We start from the raw sequence: 21,584 nt of genomic DNA, 5'->3' as shown, positions 1-21,584 counted from the left end.
TCATCCACACAAGCTGAAGGAATTTAAAGAAATTATTTATGTAAATAGTGATAACTAATGATGAACATTATATTTTTTAAAGAAATACAAATATTGGAAGAAAACAAAGAATTGGAAAATGCTCTGAGAAATATCCAGCTGCCTACAGAGGAGATTAAGAAGCTTGAAGACAGTGAACTTAGTAAGATATTTTAAAGATTTCTCACATGTAGACATGAAAAGGAATACTTCTCTCACTTAAAAAAAACTTACTGAGTAAATGTTATAGTCCAACCCATGTGACATAAGTTCTCATTTAAAATAACATTTCCAAAATAATATTTAGCTTTGTTAAACATAATAATATGATTATATATACAGTTGATCATCTTCATAGCTACATCTCAACACTGTCATTTTCGTGTTGAGATTATCTCATTTGAACTTTAGAATATATGATTCTAGAATAAAAAGTATTTTTGAGATTTATAGTCATTTGCAAACTAGACCTGATATATGTAATAAAGTCAACTTAAAATGTGTTTTTAATTCTAAATGACTTACCTTGCTATGGGTTGCTTTCATGGTGTGTATTGTTATGATAATAAATGATAGCATACATGTGATAGAATAATTATTGTCTCTTTCTGTTTTTGAAGCTTTGTGGTACAAGATGATTCTTCCTCCTCAATTTGACAGATCAAAAAAGTACCCTATGTTGATCCAAGTGTACGTAATGTTTTCCTCAGTGTACAAGCTATTTACTGGAAATATGTTGGGTGAAATACACGTTTATGAAATAGAACGAACCATTCTCCTTGGTAACAGTTCCTATTGATGCTGTTTTTATATATTCCCCCAACTAATCCAAGTAAATAAAATATGGTTATTTAAAATAGATCGGGGGAGTTTTGAGATTTGAGATGGACTTGCCTGCATTTGTTGTGTTGAATTTCCCTGGGATGGCAAATTGCCGAATGTGTCAGAATACCTTTGAGATAGAGAGATTGCAGCCAAAAAAAATAGTGTAAATCATCTTAACATCTTATGTAATTGAGTTAGAAATGAAATAAAGGAATGGAATACATTTAGTGGAATCACACCCAAAATCAGTGCTGACCTACACACAATTTGCTTAAAACACCATGCATTTTTTTAGTATATCTTATGTCTGCTTTTAGCAAGTGGCAGGTGGCAGAAATGACGAAAAACCCACACATATTCCTTGAAATGCCAACCCTAGATGTATCCGTTTTGGGGAATAGGAGAGGCTGTGTCCCAAAACAACTTCCTTGTAGCAAACCTCTGGGGAAGCCTGGTCTCCTCTTGATTTAGAGCCAATTCTAATGCCACTGATATCAGAATTTTCATCACATAATTGGTCTGGGAATTGCCAAAGTCAGTGCTAGGCTGCTACAGGAAACTGAATTTTATAAAGACTGCAGAGATTATTTTTTGTTTTCCTTTAGGTATGGTGGTCCCTGCAGCCAGAGTGTAAAGTCTGTATTTGCTGTTCATTGGATAACTTATCTTGCAAGTAAGGAGGGAATAGTCGTTGCCTTGGTGGATGGTCGAGGCACTGCTTTCCAAGGTGACAAATTCCTGTATGCGGTGTACCGAAAATTGGGTGTGTATGAAGTTGAGGACCAGATCACAGCTGTCAGGTGAGCACCTTCCCATCAAACTGTCCCCACACAACAAACATAGCACAATCACTATGTAGATCATAATGGGGCTCCTGAACATGGCAGTTGTGACCTACCACTGAGCTATACTCTTAATCATGTTTTCTTTTTTTTTTTTTTTTTTTTACGAGACAGGGTTTCTCTGTTTTGGAGGCTGTCGGTCCAGCCTGGCCTCGAACACACAGAGATCCGCCTGCCTCAGCCTCCCGAGTGCTGGGATTAAAGGCGTGTGCCACCAACGCCCGGCTTAATTATGTTTTCAACTCCTAGTAACTGTGTTCTTTTTTGGTCTGGTTTCCCGATTTGGAAAAAAACCATTATTAGTTATAAAGGGATCTTTTGGGCCAAACATGGCAAAAATCGTTCATCGAAAAGGGCTAATATAAGTGCAGAAAAAATGCTGGGTAGATATGAGACATTCCAATGCACTTTTATTAGTATTGCTACGGTTCATATTTGGAAAAGTGAAAAGAAAAATATTATATAACTCTAGCAATAATCTTCAGTAAATCAAATATCTGAATGTATTCAATCCTACGCTTTAGAGATGGTTCAGATTTTCATCACACTACATGTCCTAGGTGTTGGGAGTTCATTTGTGATTAAACTCGCTGTCAATTTTCACTATGCTAGCATGAAGGTATATGCCAATTTTCATTTAACCAAAAACCCCTGTTTTTTATAATAGAAGTAATATTATGAAAACATTCAGAAGGAAAGCAGATCTAATTTCTTCTCCCCCAGCTATATTTCTAACTACTGTTTATAATTCCATAAACTTTCTTGAACCTAAAAGAATGTTGTTGGTAAAACTGCTACTACACTGAGGCCAATATACAGGGTTTCCCCAGACTCTGATTGCTATAGTGTGAGTAGGTGAAGCTGGGCTGGCTGATCTTTTGCATTCATAGATGCAGATGACTTTGTACATGCAACAATTTATGGCCAAACACTGGTTCACAAGAAAAGAATATTTAGAATATTCAATGGAATATTTCTTTTATCCCATTATTGCTATTGTTATTAGCACCAGTGATCAACATATACAAAAGAGATTATATTTCACAGCTAGTATATAGGCCCAGACAGCACTTTTTTGCATTTCTGATTCTAATCAAGGCAGAAAAGTTTAGATTCATATGCAGCTAATTTTAAGAATAGAAAGGCAATCATGACTCATGTATTGCTATGTTTCTTCCATTCAGTGAATAGTCATTTATGCACAGACAAAATGTATTCAGTAAAAGCAGTTAATTGTGATATAATATAGTAAATTAATGATTAAATTGTTAAACAGCATCAAAATCTATAATTAGCCCTTCACTTATTGAAGGCTGCATGATTCTCATTGATCCAGACTTTTACTATTAATTTATTTGGAAGAACTTTGCCCAGTGGAGAAACGGTTCAAAATGAACTCCACTGGGGTAGCAGAGAACTTTTTTTTGATTTTGTATGTTTGTTTTAGTTTTGCAGTATTGCAGTATTTAGCTTACCCACTGAGCTAAATCCTCAGCTTAGAGTTTCCAGGCTTTAATGTGCCCTATCAAAAGTATGAACATGTTTGTCAGCTTTTTAATTTTAATTCTTCAGGTGTTTTGTAAGAGGTACATCTTGGGTCTTGTCTGTTAATACTTAAAACTATGCAAAACACCAAAAAATATAAACAAAGACTTCCCAAAGGCATGGAGATAAAAAATTAGAAATCATTGTTTCTTCAAGTATTCCCTAAGGTTGATAGGCCTAGAAGGAGTGTTTGTTTTGTCTTTGACTTAAAATAATCATAATCAAAATATGTCAAGACACTGATTTATCATCACAAATACAGTACTCAGCAAGAAACAAATTCTTAATTTCCTCTATTTAAAGAAGTAAAAACATAGTCTTAAGCCCATACAAGGATCTTAATGAAAATTGTTATTTCTAGCATTCAATACGGAGAAAACAGAGCCACAATTTTTACCTTCTATCAATTTTGCATTAATACCAACTTGACTTTGGTACATAATTGCAGCTGTGCCAGAGGTAGAAAATGATGGCCATTAGCTTCTCTGAATCTTCTTTTCTATAATAGAATGTAGAGAAAGCTATGTAGGGTAAGCATACAGCCACCCACATGCTCTTAACAATGGCATCTCAAATTTTAATACATACCGCCATACTGCATTCTGTACAAAATGGCACAACTCGAAGTCCTAGCTTTAAATGCATTTACAATTGGGTAAACATGGATAATCGGTCTGTGCTCTATGGGAACAGCACTTCTTACTCAAGGAACTTTTAGCAAGCTCCACGGTGAACAGAGTGGCTGTGTGCCCGGTTCGGGCAACATATTCAACAGTAGAGAGAATTCAGGCAACATATTCAACAGTAGAGAGAATTCCAGGCCTAACCTTGTCTTTGTTCAAAATCTCTGCTCCATGAACATGTAAAAGAGGCCTTGAACCCAATCCCTAAAAAAGTAAAAGCTAAAAAGGAAAGGATAATGATGAGCCTGAGGATGATTCACCTCCCTCTCTTTCTAAGAAGTGTTTTAGGAATCACACGTCAAACAGCTGACCCAAGGAAATGGGTTTTGTAAGCCCTAGACTGTCACTGTCAAATCACTCCAGCAATGAAATTATTTTCCTTGAGTCTCTTATAAAATTTTACATAGGTTAATTTTATACACATGAGCAGAAAACCATGCTTGTGTGTTTGAAACAGAAGTAAATAAATACTAGTCAAGTCAAGCTAATAAATTTAAACCAAGTGGAAAATGGAGGAAAAACAGGCCAATACTACCTCATAGCTGGTCTATGCAGGAGAATGCTTCTAAGGAGACAGATGGTTGTGAGTTCACACGCACTGGTGAAAAAGTAACATGAGTTCTCCAGGCTCCTTGGAAAATGCCACATATAAGAAAATCATACAATTTCAGAGATTGTAGGGTCAGCACCACACATTTGCAGTTTATTCAGCATTGTTTATATTCTCGTAGTTCTAATTTTATGTAATTTAAGAGTTAATGGTGAAGAATTACATGAGAAAAATTATGTTATCACACTTACAGATAGTGTCAAAAGAAAATTTCTCAAATAGTAGTAGTTGATCACTAGGATTCAGGACAATCTTAGGCAAGAGTCATTCTAATGTGGAAAAAAATTCGAGTTCAATTCAATGTCTAACATGAGAGAAGCATTTTATTCTTTTGTTACTATAACTGTGTTGATTAAGCAGTATTATCAATTCTTTCTGATAACCTTCCAGGAAGCTTTTCAGATTTTGGAAGTGAAATTTATTGAGCCTTGTTGATCTCAAAGGGCTCGTATTATCTAGCTAACCTTTAACCTAGTCCTGCCACATTAAGTGTTAATGTTTCATTTCCATGTTAAGCACTACACTATCATTTCCTGTAAATGTCATCCTTTCGGAATACACCTAGGAAGGGCGCGGATAAGAATTTCCTGCCCCCATGTTATTTGCTTTGTTATTTGCTTTGTGCCCCGGATGCAAGGCAGTATGATTGTTAGCTTCTGCGAGATCATAAAATCGCTCACGATTTTATGGCTCAGGACCATCTTCCAACACCAGTAGCGAGACTATTTAAAAAAAAAAAAAGAAGAAGAAGAAGAAAAAGAAAGTATACCTTCTCGTCCCTCATTTGGATTTCGAAATTTGTGGGGAAAAGGCTGAAGGGCCACATAGTTTTGCATATTCGCTTTGCCTTGATGAGCTTCCACACAGGTAGCAATTTTCCATTCGCTACTCTGCTTCTACCCTGTACACTCAGTGTCCTTCAGAATTCGTGTCGGGTAAGCTGTGACTAACGGGGCCTCTTCCCATCTGTTTGTCCCGGGCATTTGCCCAACTCTTCAATGCGTCAGAAACGTGCATGCTGAGTCGATGTAATGAGAGAAATGGTTGCTATAAAATCCCTTCAAGTAACTCTACGGAGCTGGCCAAAAGGGCTCAGAGGTAAAGCGTTAGCATAATATACCTAAAGACCTGGGTTCAGTCCCCCAGCACAACAAAAGAAAAGGAGAAATGTCATTATTTAACTAACAAAAAGCACTTGTGTTCTGCTTCTGGAGAGCTGGTGAGAAAGCCATCAATAGAAACCAAGGACCACACCCCAGTATTTTGGGGCCTTCCTCACCTTGGGTACCTCCCTTCCACCTGCTTACTGTGGTGTTCTCTAGACCCCACCCACTCCCACCACACCTTTCTTGCTTCTTCTCTCTGCTTCTTAAGTTTCCTTGAGACTTTATTAACCCATTCCCCCAAGTAAGTCCCATTTTCTCTGGAATCTGGAAAACTGAGGTCCAAGTGACCAGCATACATTGTTCTGTATTGTCTAGAGGTTCCCTGGGACTTTTAAAAGTTGTTTATTCTTACAGTCCGATATTCCCAAGGAAGGAATATTTTCAAAAGGTTTTAGAAATGTGATGGAACCAAGCAAATCATTTCAGCATTTTAAAGGATACACGTAATTGTCCCTACCACGGTAATTGTCTTCATGAAGGGCAAGAGGATCGATTTTTTTCTCTGAGTGGGGCTTAAAGTCAAAATGGTGGTCATCACGTTTCTAATTATTAAATATTATAATTACGAATGCTTCGTATACATAATTATTTTAGTTAGTTAGGGTCTCTATGTACTCAGAGATGTACCCACCATAGAGGTGTGATCTTCAAATACTATAAAAACAAGAGAATTAGAAAAAATGGTGGTCATCAAACACTAAGTAAACAAGGGGATACAAATTTAATTTAAAAAACTAATCAGCAATGAAACAGAGATCCTTTCCAAGACCCAAGGATTTGGCGCTACTTAGTAGAGCCATTGTGTTCTAATGAGGCAATCTGAGGACAGGCTTTGATAACAGGACTTACTGGTCCTGAGGGCACGGGGATCACTGCAGATGAAGAAGGGAACCTAAGATGATCCTTTTATTCTCTGAAAACACGATAATATTATTTTAATTATTTGTAAATTCAGCCTTATTATGCACGTGTTTAAACAAAGAAATGAAGCGTTTCTATTAAACCTTTGGATCAAATATGCTTGTGTAATGAAGTAAATGTCATGTGTACACAATTAAAATTCTAAAAATTTGTTTCTTTCACTTTAGAAAATTCATAGAAATGGGTTTCATTGATGAAAAAAGAATAGCCATATGGGGCTGGGTGAGTTGCTTTATAAGTTCCTGCCTATTCCTCGGTTTGGTAATCCTCGTTTTCTGAAGTGTTTGCTTTGAAGGTTTCTCATGAAATGTCAGTGTTGCAACATAATTTAATCTGTCAATAGAAACAGTCAATTTGGATAATATCAGTTCTGAAGTGGTGCTTTTAAATGTTTGTTCCTGTCTTTAATTCAGTTTCTTCTTTGTATAACAAATGAACTCATAATTGACACATTTTTACTTAATTTTTGATGCTAAATTATAGTGTACTGAACTGAACTATGCCTATCAAAGATTGCCTTTCTGATTTGGGGTTTAATATTTATTGTATGTTTTATACTTCATTTTAATGAAAAGCTGAGCAAAGGTTTGAAATTATAGGAACTTTCAGTGTAGAAATTGCATAGTAAACAGCAGTGCTACCAGGGCTGTTAGATACTTTCCTCTTTTGGGACAAACGGATTCTCCTAGTAGACCCAATGTGAACTTGGGCTAATTTGAAGAGAAGCATTCTTTGGCTACCTAGCTATTACTCTTGAAGATTACACTCCCCCACATTTGAGAACTGATGCCATTTATTGAAAATAAACACAAAAATAAGTGGCAGAAGTTATCTATTGTGGGTGGTGAAGTCACTGGCCACCCTAGAGAAATACTGGAGAGTTTAGGCTTGCCCATCATAAATTATAATTACCCTCCAAGGAAGTTTGTCTGCTTTTCTTTTTGGTCTGGATTTGTACATTTGAAAGTCAATTTACAGCCGGTTGTGCCTGGGTGGTTTTTCTTGGATGTTTTTGCTGAAAGGGAACTGTACAAGATGGAGGGAATGAAACACAACATTGAAAGGAATTTGCAGATTCCAGCTCAACTCCCAGCTCAGTGACCAGATGAAGGTCTGTTAGGAATTTGGAGAAAATTGTTATTTCAAGCCATTTGGTCCTTCTTAAAACTTTCAAACGCTAAGTATCTAAACAGAGTGGGATTCTAAATGCATAGAAAAAAAGAATGTTTTTATAGGGGGATATTTCAGACAAGACCTTTCCTACCATCCATCTTTGTGAAATTCCTAAAGCAAATCCTGGACAGAGTCTCGTTTTAAGCAAATAATCTATGTAATCATTAACATTTTGCTTAGAGCTACGCTTTGATTTTGCTGTGGGACTCTGAGTAACCATAAGCTGGAACTTTTCATTTCATTTATAGAATATGGTTATATATTGGTTTGGTAGAGACTCTTATATGTGGGATGATTGAAAACCCACGTATCACCCATCATCCATGTCAGCCAGAATCCTTCCATAAGAAACTTGTCCCATGTCAGATTGTGTAAATGCCATCAAAAGAAATAGTGTATTAGTCTCCCTGCACTGCTTACTCTCTCACGTGGCAGTGGTCATAAAGCAGACTGTGGGAGTGTGTTTGAAAGAAGAAGGCAATGAGGGCATTGCCAGTGCCTGCCATGCCTGAGTAGACTCCAATCGCTGGAGGAAACAAATGCAAAAAAGACATACTACTATGCCCCTTTTTGTATCAGTTCTTCAAGTTTTGAACAACTCCATTCTTATTAGCTCATATGTCTGATCCCTGACTCATCCATTTCTCTATCCTTGCAAATTATCATTATATCTCAACTAGATACTGTGTTAAGCAATTTATGTTGGTTTTTTTTTCAGACATAGTCTTATTCATCACAGTCTAACTTTCAACTACCTATATATCTGAGAATGACCTGGAGTTTCTGATCTTCCTGACTCCATCTCCTAAGTGCTGGGATGATGAACATGCACTACTTTTCCCAATTCTATGTGGTATTAGATATCTTACATGGTCTTCTCATATGCTAAGCAAGTCCTTTACCAACAGAGCCACATCCCCAGCCTTCATGCTACATTGTTTATGGACAAAAGGCTGAATAAGTTATACTTTTGACCATCATATGGGGAAGAGAGTAGAAAAACAATGGCTTATCAAGAGATATAACTCATTGTACAAAACAACAGGAAGAAAAGTGGTTAATTGTGGCTGTGAGAGCTAATAGAGATGTCAGAAATGAGTCAGTGTCTTTGATAGGCAAAAATAGCTTAGTAAATGGGCATTCCAGAATGCGAAGCTCACATTTATCCTGGTCTTGATAAAGCAAATAAGTTGATTATGAATATGCTAAACTTTGAAAGTCTAAAGAATCATGAAGAAAACTTTGAGATACGGCAGGAGAAGTAGCCCTTCAGATAACAAGGACCTACTAGGACACATGAAGGGGACTGTATGTGGCTTTTTGCATTCTCTCTGTGATCATCACATTCTACAAGTTCTTTAAATGTTACTATGTTTCTGAGTGTGGCCTTAACCCATCCATCAATACTCTGTAGGTCATTGGAACCAACTCTGTGGTTTCAAAGCTGATGATGGTTGGCCATTTACATCCACTTTTCTTCTGAGTCTTATATTTCAGTTGCTTGCCAGTCATCTCTCCTTCAGGTGACTCGCATGGGCCTCAAGCTTCACTGACTACAAACTAACCTTAAAACAAGCCTTCATCATTACTGAGGACCTTCTACCTAGTCATCCAAATTAGGACGCTCAGAAGAGTTACTTCCTATCTTTACCTCTTCCTGAGCCCCACGTTCTGTTGATTAGTGAATTCTTTTTCCACTTCTAACAGCTAAGTAGCTACTGCCCTCATCAATGACCTTGTTTGATTTCAGTCTCTTCAAGAGTCACTAAACCAGACCTTCTCAAATAAGCATCACCCCAAAAGCCTGCTAAAACAGTTCCCAGATCCTTCTACCACAGCATCTACTCAGGCTCAGAGTTTGCCTTCCTGACCAGATTCTAGGCAATGCTGATGCTTTTGATTTATGACCTCAGATAACAGTTTCTAATTAAGTTATTTTAATTGTTTCTTAACCATCAACTTTAGTCGGGCCTCACAAACTCCAATGTTGCTTAAAAGAGTGTCATTCTAAGGCTTTTTGTTTTTTACTCTTTTATATATAATGAACTTTGATCATTTCCACCCTTTATTACCCTTTCTCATTTCCTACCATCTTCCTCCAAGACCCATCCTCTCAACACGCCTACCTCACACTTTCATGTCCTTTGGGGTGTTTTTTTTGTTTATTTGTTGTTTGTTTTTTGCTTTTTGACTCACTGATTTTTTTTATTAAGGCTGCTTGAATGAGCATGAGTTATGGGCAAGTATTTACTAGGAGACAACATTGGCAACATTTTAGTGGTTATACCACTAAATAAAATTGCTCCTCTCTTCCAGTAATTATTAACTGCCAACCATCCCCCAAAGGGTAAGATTTCATGAACCCCTCTCCATGTGTGATGAAATGTTGACAGACCCAGTCCTGTGCAGATCTTGTTCAGGTTAGCCACAGTTACTTTGAATCCATTAGCACAATGTCCATGTTAGCAACTTATCCTCATCCTTGGTCTCTTAAGTTCTTTCTGTCTTCTCACCCAGTCTACAGTGTTCCATGAGCCTTGAAGGAAGTGGTCTAAATGGCACTTACTTGTCCTCATTCTCAGGACTTGTGAATCTCCACATTAACTATTGCTCACTCCAAAAGTAAGCTTCTATGGCAAAACATGGAGAGCAGTACTAATTTGTGGGTGTAAACATCATTTTTAAAGTGAAGTCAGATGACATGTCCATTTAGAAGCAGAATAAACCTTTTGACCTTCTCAAACACATTCTTTTGAGCAGACCTAGAGAGTGGAGTGAGCCTCAAATCAAATCAAAAGATTGTTAAATCCATAATAATCATTCCTTTATTGAACCAGGGGCACACACTACCTAGCAGGTCATTGTTACAGTGAAGCACAACCTTTAACAAGTTATATTTCTACTTATACTTTTTAGGGTCCTACTGTGCCCACAATAGAAATAAAGAATACATAGCCTTGTATGCAAGGTCCTTGGCAACCTCACTCCTGCTACTTTTTCAATCTTTTTTTCTTCCAAATTTTATAATTATCTAAACAATGGTTGTGCTTTGCTGTTCCCATGTTTTATAAATTCCTAGTGACATGTCCATGCACTTCATCCACCCTCACCCTTTCGTCTCTCTAAAACAGAAAATACTTATTCCTGAAGATCCAGCTTAACACAACAACCTTTGGGTTACAGTAACTCTTTGCATTCTTCTTATAGGAATTGGCATGCTTTATTAGGCTATTCATTTTTCCCATAAATATTTGGGATATTCAAGAGAATGGATTGTATCTTTCTTTTCTCAGATTTCTTTTCTCAAATGTTAAGCAAAATATGAAGCCATGACAAGCATTTCTATTATTGCTTAAGCTGAATTTAGTCCTATAGTTTACTGTTTTCCCAAAATTTGTCCCACTCCTACCAAGAAATTTCTTTTTCAGAAAAATATTCTGTGGTCTAGCAGTTTGGGAAATAGGTGTTTATTTAGAATAGCATGTTTAGGCCCCTTGAAAGACTAGAAAAATGTTAATTTGTTTTGTTTAGCACAAAAGTATTTTATCCCACAATTATTTATTCCTTCTCTTTTCACAAACACATATTAACAGTGCGAAAACAGATGTTTTCATGAACGTCATGAGAAGTGCTGTTGTTCTAGTAATACCACTGTGTCTGTGTCTTAGAAATGTAATTTCATAGAATAGAAGATGGTCTGAGGATAGAAATGGGACTAGAATGTTAACTCTTGGCACAAATTGCAAAGGACTGCAGTTAGCCAGAGAGGCAAGAGTGGGGAAGAGGCCTTAGCCTTTTCCCTTACAGACTAATAAGTCAGAGACTATTGGGAAATGGAGATGTGAATGAGGAAGACTTTAAATATGATCACAATGGCCTCTTAAGTGTTAATGTTCCATATCAGGAACATTATCCTGTGCAATAGTAGGTATGTCTGTGGCCTGTCAAATAGGTTGTGCCCAACCCAACAAATGTTATTTGCAATTGGTTTGTAAATAAGCTTCAAGTCCTACATTTTCTTCCAAGATATGGATTTTTTAAAGGAGAAAGAAGCACTTTCAACACCGCTTTTCATTAACTGAATCATACTACAAAATATTTATATCCTCATTTTAGGCAGATGATAAATATCTGCTATGTCTCCATCATGGAGTTTAAGAAATGCCTGTTCACTTAGTGATTCCTGATGGGAAGGGGTTTGTCCGTGAGACATTTAGCAATACTTAGATACATTTTAGGTTTTTTAGTATGTGTGCTGCCGAAGCAAGCACGAGACATTTTAGGTTTTTACTCTTGAGAAAGGTCATTGGTATGTGCGACAGAGAACAGGGTGAAGTTGAAATGCCCAACACTGCTCCAGAAAGTCTATAGCATCAATAGGGTTTAAAAAAAATCATTAAATTCAATGAAAAAGTGAAGCAATTATTCTTACTGTTCAGGAGCAGGGAGAGGTTTGCCTAAACTATTAGAAAAAGAAGCTACATTTTGAGGCTTTGCTTTGTTAGTATAGACCTAGCCAGGTGGTGTTGAATAAGCATCAGTTCATTATTTAATCTTAGTTCCTTTCTCTTGCAGTGACTAATTATAAGCAATGTGAATTGCTATGTGAGAATGATGTAAATGTAGAATGAATACACTTTTAATGAGAGACCATGTTAGACTATATTATTTCTGCCAGAAGAAGCTGCCCTGGTGTGGGAAGACAGGCAATGTCAAGGGTTGCTGAGACAGGCAGGCCTTCTAGGTTTGAACCCCAACTCTGGTTTTTACTGACTCCGCAGCCACTGTAAATTCGCTCTGAGTTAGAGCTACTCCATTATGAAACACATCAACATTTTCTTCCCGTGGTCACTGTGTGGATTGCAGGGGATAGGAGTGGAATCATATTTCCAGTGAATATGTACTTTATCCCCCCTGAATATAAGACCATTTCAGTGTTGGAGATAGATCCATGAGCAAAACAAACAAAAGCCTCTACTCATGAGATTGGAGAATAGTGAAGAAGAAACTAAGAAAGGCAAATAAGTACAATATAAAATGTTGAGAGGTGGTAAGGGAAATTTTTTAAAATGCAAAATGAAACAGGAACAGAGAGCTGTGAAGGGCCAATACACCTGCATGATTTGAAACAAGACCACTATAGAGGTCTCTGAAAGTGACATTTGAGTTAAGACCTGAAGAAGAGAGAACAAGGCATGAAGACAGGCACTTTCTGGAGAAAGAGCTATCCAGGCTAGAAGTCACAGCATTTGCCAATGTCCTGAGGCCAGACCCTGTTTCCAGAGTTGAAGAACAACAGGAGATCCAAGGAACAAAGTGGGAGAAAGGAGAGGCTTGGCAGGGGGCGTTGGGTGGGTAAGGATGAACAGATGGTCGGGAACCTCAAAGAGCATCACAGTGAACTCCTGGGCCAGATAAGTGTTAGCTAGTTATTGTTATTGTCGGTACGAAAAATGTCCCAGTGTATACGACAGCTTAAATAAGAATATACGTACCCCTGTTTTAAAATTCTTTGCCCTTCCAGGAATGATTTTAAAAGCATCCTTCATTTAAACAAAATGGCAAGGCATCTAAGTGCAAAGGACACAATTCTAGAATTCTCTTGGCCAATCTGCTCTGTGGGTTCTTTTCTTTCAGCAGCCACCCACTCTGCCTAGGAGCCCCACTCCTGAGAGAGCAGAGAAAGTCAGTGTGGGTTTTTTCTCCCCTCTTCATTTCTACAATAGGAATAGCTTTTCCAAGCCACCCGGAGCACTTAAAGCATAAACTTCTCCTGCCTTGCTGTGGATACAGTATGATTTTGCTATTACTAATTGCCAGACAATATTTGTATTCTACCTTAAAAAGAAAAAAACATTTTTAAAAATGGTGCTATAAAACCTAACCCTGAGTTAGTACATATTAATAATGTCTAATGTTCAGGGCACAAATGTTCCAGAACATTTTGAGATGTGGTAGGAATTTCAGTGTCATGCCATACTCTTCTTTGCTCTGGAACGCAAAGAGGGGAGTCCATACCCAATGCTATTATTTTAGTAAATACTCTTTTCCGATAAAATCAAAACAACGGCGTTTAATGAAGTTCTTAGGTTTACTCTACTCTCATTTGAAATTGAAATTAAAAAGGGAGGAAACTGTTTCCATCTAGGAACCGTTCTTGCTGTCCTACTAATTAAAGCGAATTATTTTCATAAGTGAAACTTCAAATCATATAGAGAATTTCACTTACCAAAGTGATTTTAAAGCCCAAATGTTCCTTTTGCTTTTAAAATATATTTTCCCCCTATTAAAACCTAGTTCTCCTCCAAATATAATAAAAAAAGAGGCCATCGTATAATTGGAGTAGCCTATTTTATTCTGTGTTTTGCAGCCAAAGGCCCTCAATAAAATTTCCCAAAGATGGAAACATAAAACCACAAACTACTTAGAGGGTTCTTCATTTAACTCTTAAAAATCAACAAGCTTCTTAGCTAGTCTTCCACTCCTTATAGCTCATGGATTAAGAATGGGCCTGTCTGTCCCCTTTTACTCCCCCTATCCTTCTCTAAAGACGAACAGTTTAGGAGAAGGCGTGATTTGCATTACTTCAGGGGAAAGTTGCAAGGTCCCATGTGATGTGGACAGGTGTTCCTGCATCAAGGCACACAAAAGCACAAGGAATGGCTTTCTAACCTCCAGTGCATTGGTTTCAGTCCATATCCCAGAGGACCACTTAGTTCATGTTCCCAGAAGTAGCATCTCTTCCAAGCATGTCTGTACAGGCAAGCTTTCCCCGCAAGAGGGAATGAAACCCCTTGTGGAATCCTATTCAATTCTTCATATCTGTGAAGAAACTCAACTAGCTAAGTCACATGGAACTTCTCTGTGAGGGATACTGTTTCTGAAACACCCTCTGATCCCTTTGGGAGGGAACTCTGAGACCTAAATTACTCTCATTTCCTTTAGTATTTCTTTACTCTTCTGTGAAATTAGTAAGAAGAAATATACGGTTTTGAAGGACACCAACAATTTTCCTTCTTTTGAACTGCTGTGTCAGAATGCCTCAAAGGAGCGTTTTTTACTAGAAAACACAAACGCCAGTCACGCTCTGTTCATGGATGAGGTAAAAAGGTAGCTACAGATTCTGCCTCACAGGACTTTTGTGAACTTTAGAAAGCATCTTACATTTGCATTTGGAAACAATTCCCTTTGTCTATACATCTCTTTCAAGTAGAAGCTTGGAGCTTGTGTGTGTGTATGTATTTGCTGTTTGTTTTTGTTTTTATTTTCTAAAAAAGTCCTAGTTAGAAAGATCCAAAAGGAAACGGAGTTTTGTGTTTTTATAGAAACTTTGTAATTGTATTTATCTCTTAAACTTTGCCTACCCTGTATTCAGGAAGTCTGATCAGGACATTCAGAGATAAAATTACTAGTGGCGCTTGCTGCTAAGGTACAAAGTGGGCATAGAACCTGCTCTATGCATACCCCCAGCTCCCCTCAGTCTTTACTGTTAGTAGATTCACTTTAACAACAAAGAGGAACTTCTGAGTGTGTATCTGGGACTGACCAATTACTATGTCTTTGCAGTCCTACGGAGGTTATGTTTCATCCCTGGCACTTGCATCCGGAACGGGGCTTTTCAAATGTGGGATAGCAGTGGCTCCAGTCTCCAGCTGGGAATATTACGGTATGGAAACATTTCATAAATGTTGCCTTGAAAACATTTAACACATAATTACTCTGTATTTGAGGTTGCTAGGAAAACAAATTATGCAGTAAAGTTCACCCTAGCATCACTGGAGAAAATACAATCTATAAATGAGGTTGTTCATGGAACTCATTATTATCTTGCTGTAACCACCTTTAGTGATTGAGGTCTTAAGAGGAAGGACTCTTCAGAAATCTGGTGTATCTTATTTTCTCCCAGAAAATTTAAGTTTCTGTTGAAACAAATGCTTAACACCAGAGCTAACTCCGTTTTTGAAGGCACATTAATTCCAGCAATGATGGCTTTTAAGCATATCTTTTGCAAAGTCAGGCTGGGGGCCAAGGAATTCACCTTCACACTACAGTGTGGAGCACAGCTCCTTTGCTTCACAAGTCAGAGAAAAAAATGTGTGTGTGCGTGTGTGTGTGTGTGTGTGTGTGTGTGTGTGTGAGAATTGAGAAATTCTTGTGTGTGTGTGTTTTCGTGATTAACCCCAATGCAGGATGCTTATTTGAAATTAACTTTAATAATCATGCAAAAATGAAAAATAGCTTCTTCTAGATCCCTTTCCCATGCTGGAGTAAAAATGAGGCATTCATTCCTTACAAGGAACCTTCTTTATTCAGAAAGATATGTGTTTGTGTGTTTGAATATGTGTGTATGATGTTGAGTTGAGTAAATCTAGGAGACACATTTCATACCAGATGCAACCAGACACCAGTGAAGGGACCAGAGGTGGTGGATTTTGCAGTTTATTTTAAAATATAATGAGGCCATCCCCATCTCAACATTCCCCCAAGGAGAGTATGTGAAAAAGCTTAAGAGCAGCCTGTAAAAGGAAAGGCTTAGATACTCACGTTTCCATAATTTTCTGCATTGTTTCTTGAGCCTCAGTGAGGTGAGCTACAGAAAGGACAACTTCATTGAGGACAACCATAATATCAAGTAAAACAAGAGCATGCCTCAAGGGATCCACATGGGAGAACAGGGGAACAACTACAATGTAGGAGTTACGTAAGGCATGAGATGATATGTATGAAGGGAAAATAACATACCCTTCTGTATTTTCACAGCATCTATCTACACAGAGCGATTCATGGGCCTTCCAACAAAGGATGATAATCTTGAGCACTATAAAGTAAGCATCTCCCCTGGTATCTAGGTCACTAATTTATTTCAAATGTGTTAAGTCATTTTAAAACAGTGATTCTGGGTTTTGCAGATTCAGTTCTAGATCCCTAGGCAAAAATAAAGATCTTTTGTTCACTGGAATGCATCACTAGAATGAACTTATACTCTTTGGGGACTCCATTCTTCCACCATCCTCCTTTCCCTAACCTCCCTTTTCTCATCTCCCCTCCCCGCCCCCAACGCCTACACAGCTTGAGCGGGCATCATTTATGCCTAAGGTCTCACTCATATGTAACATATGACACATAAACTTTCAGTTTCTCAAACTAAGAATCAGATGGAAGTAATGCAAATGATGAGGAAAATGTGTTGCTCTGACTCTTAAATATTTATCAACCAAAGCAATACATAATTTCAGTATTGGTGCGAAGTCCATTGCACAATGATTTAGCTAGTTTTCTATTAGAACTTGCAGCAACTAAAATGTTAATTTTTCTCCTTTTCCAGAATTCAACTGTGATGGCAAGAGCAGAATATTTCAGAAATGTAGACTATCTTCTCATCCACGGAACAGCAGATGGTGAGGTTTAAGCAAGACTCTTACACATAAAAATACTGAGCCAGCATCACTTTGTTTAAGAAACATTAAGCATCTTCCTATGCCTGTGCTCAGGGTCAGTACCTAGGAGTCAGGAACATTTCCATATCTGAGCATGATCACTCGCGGCTGACAATGTCAAATGCATGACTAGATAATTGTTGGTGTTCATTTCCAGGCAGTACATTGTCACTCTAGGCTTTCTGGTATTTAGCAGCACTTTAACTCTCTCTCTCTCACTCTCTCTTTGTTGCAGATAATGTGCACTTTCAGAACTCAGCACAGATTGCTAAAGCTTTGGTTAATGCACAAGTGGATTTCCAGGCCATGGTACATGATTCTGTCTTACCCTTGTTCATGGTCTTTAACCACCAAACTAAAAGAATGGGGTCTTGCATAAATACTTATACAGTTATTTATTCAGTAAAACCTGAAAGCACAGCCGGTGAGTAGAAAAAGCAGAATATAAGTAAATGAATCACAGACTTTTTCTGAATCCCGTCAAGGACTGGAGGTAAGCCAAACCACCTATGTCATATAAAGTGACCTGAATCACATAAAATGAGGTCATTTATAAGATTAGAAGGCTCGGGTAGTTAATGGTTCTGCAGTCCTGTGTGCTTAAGTGGAGGCCCGTCAGAGTTCCTCCAGAACCTAGGAGCCGCAGAGCAGCTAAAGGTTCTGTGTATTCAGTAAGAAGAAATTGTGAAATGATACCAGAATCTCAGTGAATTTCTACAGTTCCATTCAGGCAGAGGATCAGTTCATCTGTGTGTGCTCAGTGCCTGGCACATGCATTCCAGGTTGCAAGAAGAATGTGGAATGGTATCCGAGGAGGCAATAAGGCCAAGAGGAGAGCAGCCATTGGTAGCCGCCGTGTCCCTGCTTCAGTAAATGTATTTTCTCCCGCAAAAGCTTGTATTTGACAGGACTCCAGGAAGGGAGTTCCTCAGCTTTTAGAAGTTTGTATTTTTAAAACGTAACTTACAAGAAGTGAGATAAGGTTTTTATGGACTTTGTTCATTGTGACTTCCTAAAAGAAATTCAACTTGGTAAATGTATAGCATTACATATTGACCTTTGCCACCCTTACTAAACAAAGACAATAATCCTTCTGGAATTTCTCCAACAATAAAGTTTTAAGTTATGTTATCCCTCCCTTTTTTCCTTTATAGTGATTTTTTAAAAGTCCTATGAAATGTATTTATGGTTATATGTAACCATATGGGTTTTTCTAAAGCAGAGAATTAGATTTATAGGCCAAAGCCTCATGGAACTTTTGAGCTACCAGGATCCTAGAGAAAATTAAATACAATGTTTTTAATTTTCACATGAAAAAACCAAAGTGCTAAAGAACCAAAGTAACAGACCCAGTGTATCAGTTCTGGGAGCCAAGACTCTTGATTCTAATCTCCAGGATTCTGGCCATTAGAACAGCTCATCCTTTAGGATGTAAACCCTAACCCTAAAGATTAAAAACAGTACTGGATATTGATAAGAACTCTACTTTCTCCTGTTCCAAATGTTTGCCTGCGAACAATTGTATTCATTTAAGGGTTCTTAAAAGAATCTTCCAAGCATATTAGGAAACTCACTGTGATTTAAGAGCACAACAAAGCCAAAGCTATGTGTGTTTTGTAGCTCCAGGAATAAAACATGCATGTTTTTTTCCATTGTGTTGCAGTGGTACTCTGACCAGAACCATGGCATATCCTCTCGCGGGTCCACGAAGCATTTATATATCCACATGACCCACTTCCTCAAACAATGCTTCTCTTTATCCGACTGAATCAACGCAGGTATTAGCCTGTATCACAGTCTGAGAGCCTCATGTGGATGACTTTGACCATGGATATTTTCAAGGCCATTGATCATTTAGGAGGGCTCAGAAGTTCAAGCTCAAAATTGTTTACATTTTCTTATACTTTGTGAAAGAAGAGGGGAAAAAAAAGAGCCACACATCTCACTTTGGATGCAATGTTCTATCTCCTGTTCACTTCAGGGGAAATAAAGTCAGCAATTTCAAGTTATGCCATGTCGTTTGTGTGCACTAATTTCAGGCTCTGTGAAGGGCTGTGGAAAATGCTTCTGTAGGAAAAATACATGACTAGTGCGGTGATCATAGAGTAACTGATGGAAGCAGATGCAGAGATTCACTAGCTTCCAGAGTCTAGTTGAAGAGAGGGAAGTGATATTATGAGAAAAGGGGTCAAGACAATGATGGGGAAACTGACAAAAACAGCTCACCCAAGTTAGTGGGAGCTCACTGACTCCAGACTGACAGCTGGGGAACCTGCATAGTACTGAACTAGGCCCTATGAATGTGGGTAACAGTTGTATGACTTGGGTGACTTATGGGTCCACTGGCAGTGGGACCAGGATCTATCCCTAGGGCATCAACTGGCTTTTTTGGAGCCCATTCTCTATGGTAGCATGTCTTGTTCAGCCCAGATTACAGGAAGGAGGGCCTTGATCCTACCTCAAAGTGACAGACTTTGTTGACTCCCCATGGGACACCTCACCCTCTCAAGTGATATTACTTTGATCTGTAGAATTAATGAGCTCTACCTTAGATTACTAGATTACTAAATTAAACTAACAAAAATAAAATGAATAGCAATATCTAAACAAGAAAAATTTGCATCTGTAAGATCTTTCTGAAGTTTTACATTCTAAATTTCACTTCAAATAATAGAAAGCTACAATGCCTGTTGTCAAATCAGAAACTTTGGGTAGCTTGCCGTGTCTGTGATTGCCTCAGAATTTAGAAAGAGCCACCATAGGACACCAGCAGATACACAGGAATGAATTTGGAAGCATTGTCCAGAAGGCCTTTCATTTATGTTTCCTTGCTCTGGGTACTCCAACTCCACCCCAAACATAAGTCTTCCTTTCTGGTTACAGATTCCATATCCTCAAAACCTCTTCTTGTTTCTTTTGACTGGAAGAACTAAATCCAAGCAAGGATAGGTGCTTGAAGGTTCATGGGTCACAGTATTTTCTAGATATTTCAGACACTTCTCAACCCCCAAATCCTTTCTTCTACCTAGTTTTGAAACATGTCTCTCCCTCTGGCCACACAGTGTGACCTCCCATAGCCATAGGGCTGCAGAGTAGACAGGGGAGCTGGAACACATTTATACTCCAAAGACTCTCTCACCACAAGCACTCATGCCCTGAGCCCCAGAGAATGCTGCTTCGCGTGGCTTTCAGCTCTCCACAGCACAGTCTCTGAAGCAAGCCCAGAAGGGTCTTCATCGTTTTCCAGCTCCGGAGAAGAGAATAACCAATAGGCATTTGCTAGCGGTACTCTGCCTAAAAGTTACAAACAAGATGACCATCAGAAATCTTGTAACAATGAGTTTCACGTTTTTTGTGGGATCTGAAAGACCAGTTCCCATATTAATGCACAGAAAGTAACTTTGAGTCTCAGACCTGTGTTTCTGTGCTCACAGAAGTGAGTTCCAAAAGACAAATCCCATCAGGTCATTTCCCTACTTAGAAATCTCCAGGGATCCTCCCCATCTACAACAGAATCTAAACCGCACGGCACCTTGACACATGGAGCCTTTGACAGTCTTTCCCATGCAGACTTTTCCTAACCTTTCTCCAGTCACAAGCCTCCAGAAGACCTGAATTTCTCCTAATATACCACATTCCTTCACATCACACCACACTGTTAAAGTGTAGTGTAGCCACTAGTCATTTGTGGCTATCTTAATGTAAATGATTAAAAATGAGATGAAATTAAAATGCAGTACTTCAACCATACTTGCCACATGGAGTAGTAGGTACTGTGGGAGATACTGTAGATACAGGCTACTTACATTCGCACGGAAACCAGTAGTGAACAGCCCATACCTTACCACAATCTCCATGGCTGAATCCTACAACATATAACAGAGAAAGATCACCAGAAGTTGATTAAATTCACACCTCTCTACTCATGGGAAATGGAGGTCTTCTGCATCCCTTTTGATGGAGCTTAGCCTGACCCCCCCCCCCCCCCAGGTAGAAACATCTAGGTCTTCCATGGGGCTTTCTCTGTATGTATGTTCATTCATTGACTGGCTCATTCAACAGACATTTGTTGAATCTGGCTGTGTACCAGACATTGCAATACACTAAGGAGCGAAAGGCAGGAATTTGACTAGAAATTGTTTAATATTTACATTTTATTCTGCTTTGCTAGATTCTCCTTTGGGCTTGGAAGAACTGAAGGGCTGTGAAGGACAATGGGAGTTATCTTAAGTGGAAAAATGCCAAATTAAATGGATGCTTCTAGAATATCGTACCTCTTTTCTATTAAAAACTAACATATTAATATTTCCATTCCCCCCCCATTTTACTCTAGAATGCATTTGGAGAGGGATGTCTCAGTGTTA

The 21,584-nt window shown here is 38.3% G+C and overlaps 1 protein-coding gene across 3 annotated transcripts in view; it reads left to right on the top strand.

The window, feature by feature from the left end:
* Positions 1-19,229, top strand: part of LOC101843933 (fibroblast activation protein alpha) — a 73,220-nt gene extending 53,991 nt beyond the window's left edge. The window contains exons 18-26 of one of the 3 annotated variants that reach the window (XM_040745455.1): positions 83-181; positions 639-708; positions 1,449-1,643; positions 6,778-6,832; positions 15,350-15,449; positions 16,544-16,608; positions 17,109-17,181; positions 17,456-17,529; positions 18,884-19,229. In XM_040745455.1, coding sequence (XP_040601389.1) covers positions 83-181; positions 639-708; positions 1,449-1,643; positions 6,778-6,832; positions 15,350-15,449; positions 16,544-16,608; positions 17,109-17,181; positions 17,456-17,529; positions 18,884-18,988 — 836 coding nt within the window. In that variant the 3' untranslated portion in view covers positions 18,989-19,229. Of the gene's footprint in view, positions 1-82; positions 182-638; positions 709-1,448; positions 1,644-6,777; positions 6,833-15,349; positions 15,450-16,543; positions 16,609-17,108; positions 17,276-17,455; positions 17,530-18,883 lie in introns of those variants that run through there. The other 2 variants (XR_005877158.1, XR_005877159.1) reach the window with 2 other exon arrangements.
* Positions 19,230-21,584: the final 2,355 nt, after the last annotated feature.

This window comes from Mesocricetus auratus, unplaced genomic scaffold, assembly GCF_017639785.1.
Source record: "Mesocricetus auratus isolate SY011 unplaced genomic scaffold, BCM_Maur_2.0 Super-Scaffold_100004, whole genome shotgun sequence".
In the NCBI taxonomy this organism is placed as follows: domain Eukaryota; kingdom Metazoa; phylum Chordata; class Mammalia; order Rodentia; family Cricetidae; genus Mesocricetus; species Mesocricetus auratus.
The sequence above is the reverse complement of the archived record's forward strand: the minus strand, read 5'-3'. Positions and strand labels throughout refer to the sequence as shown.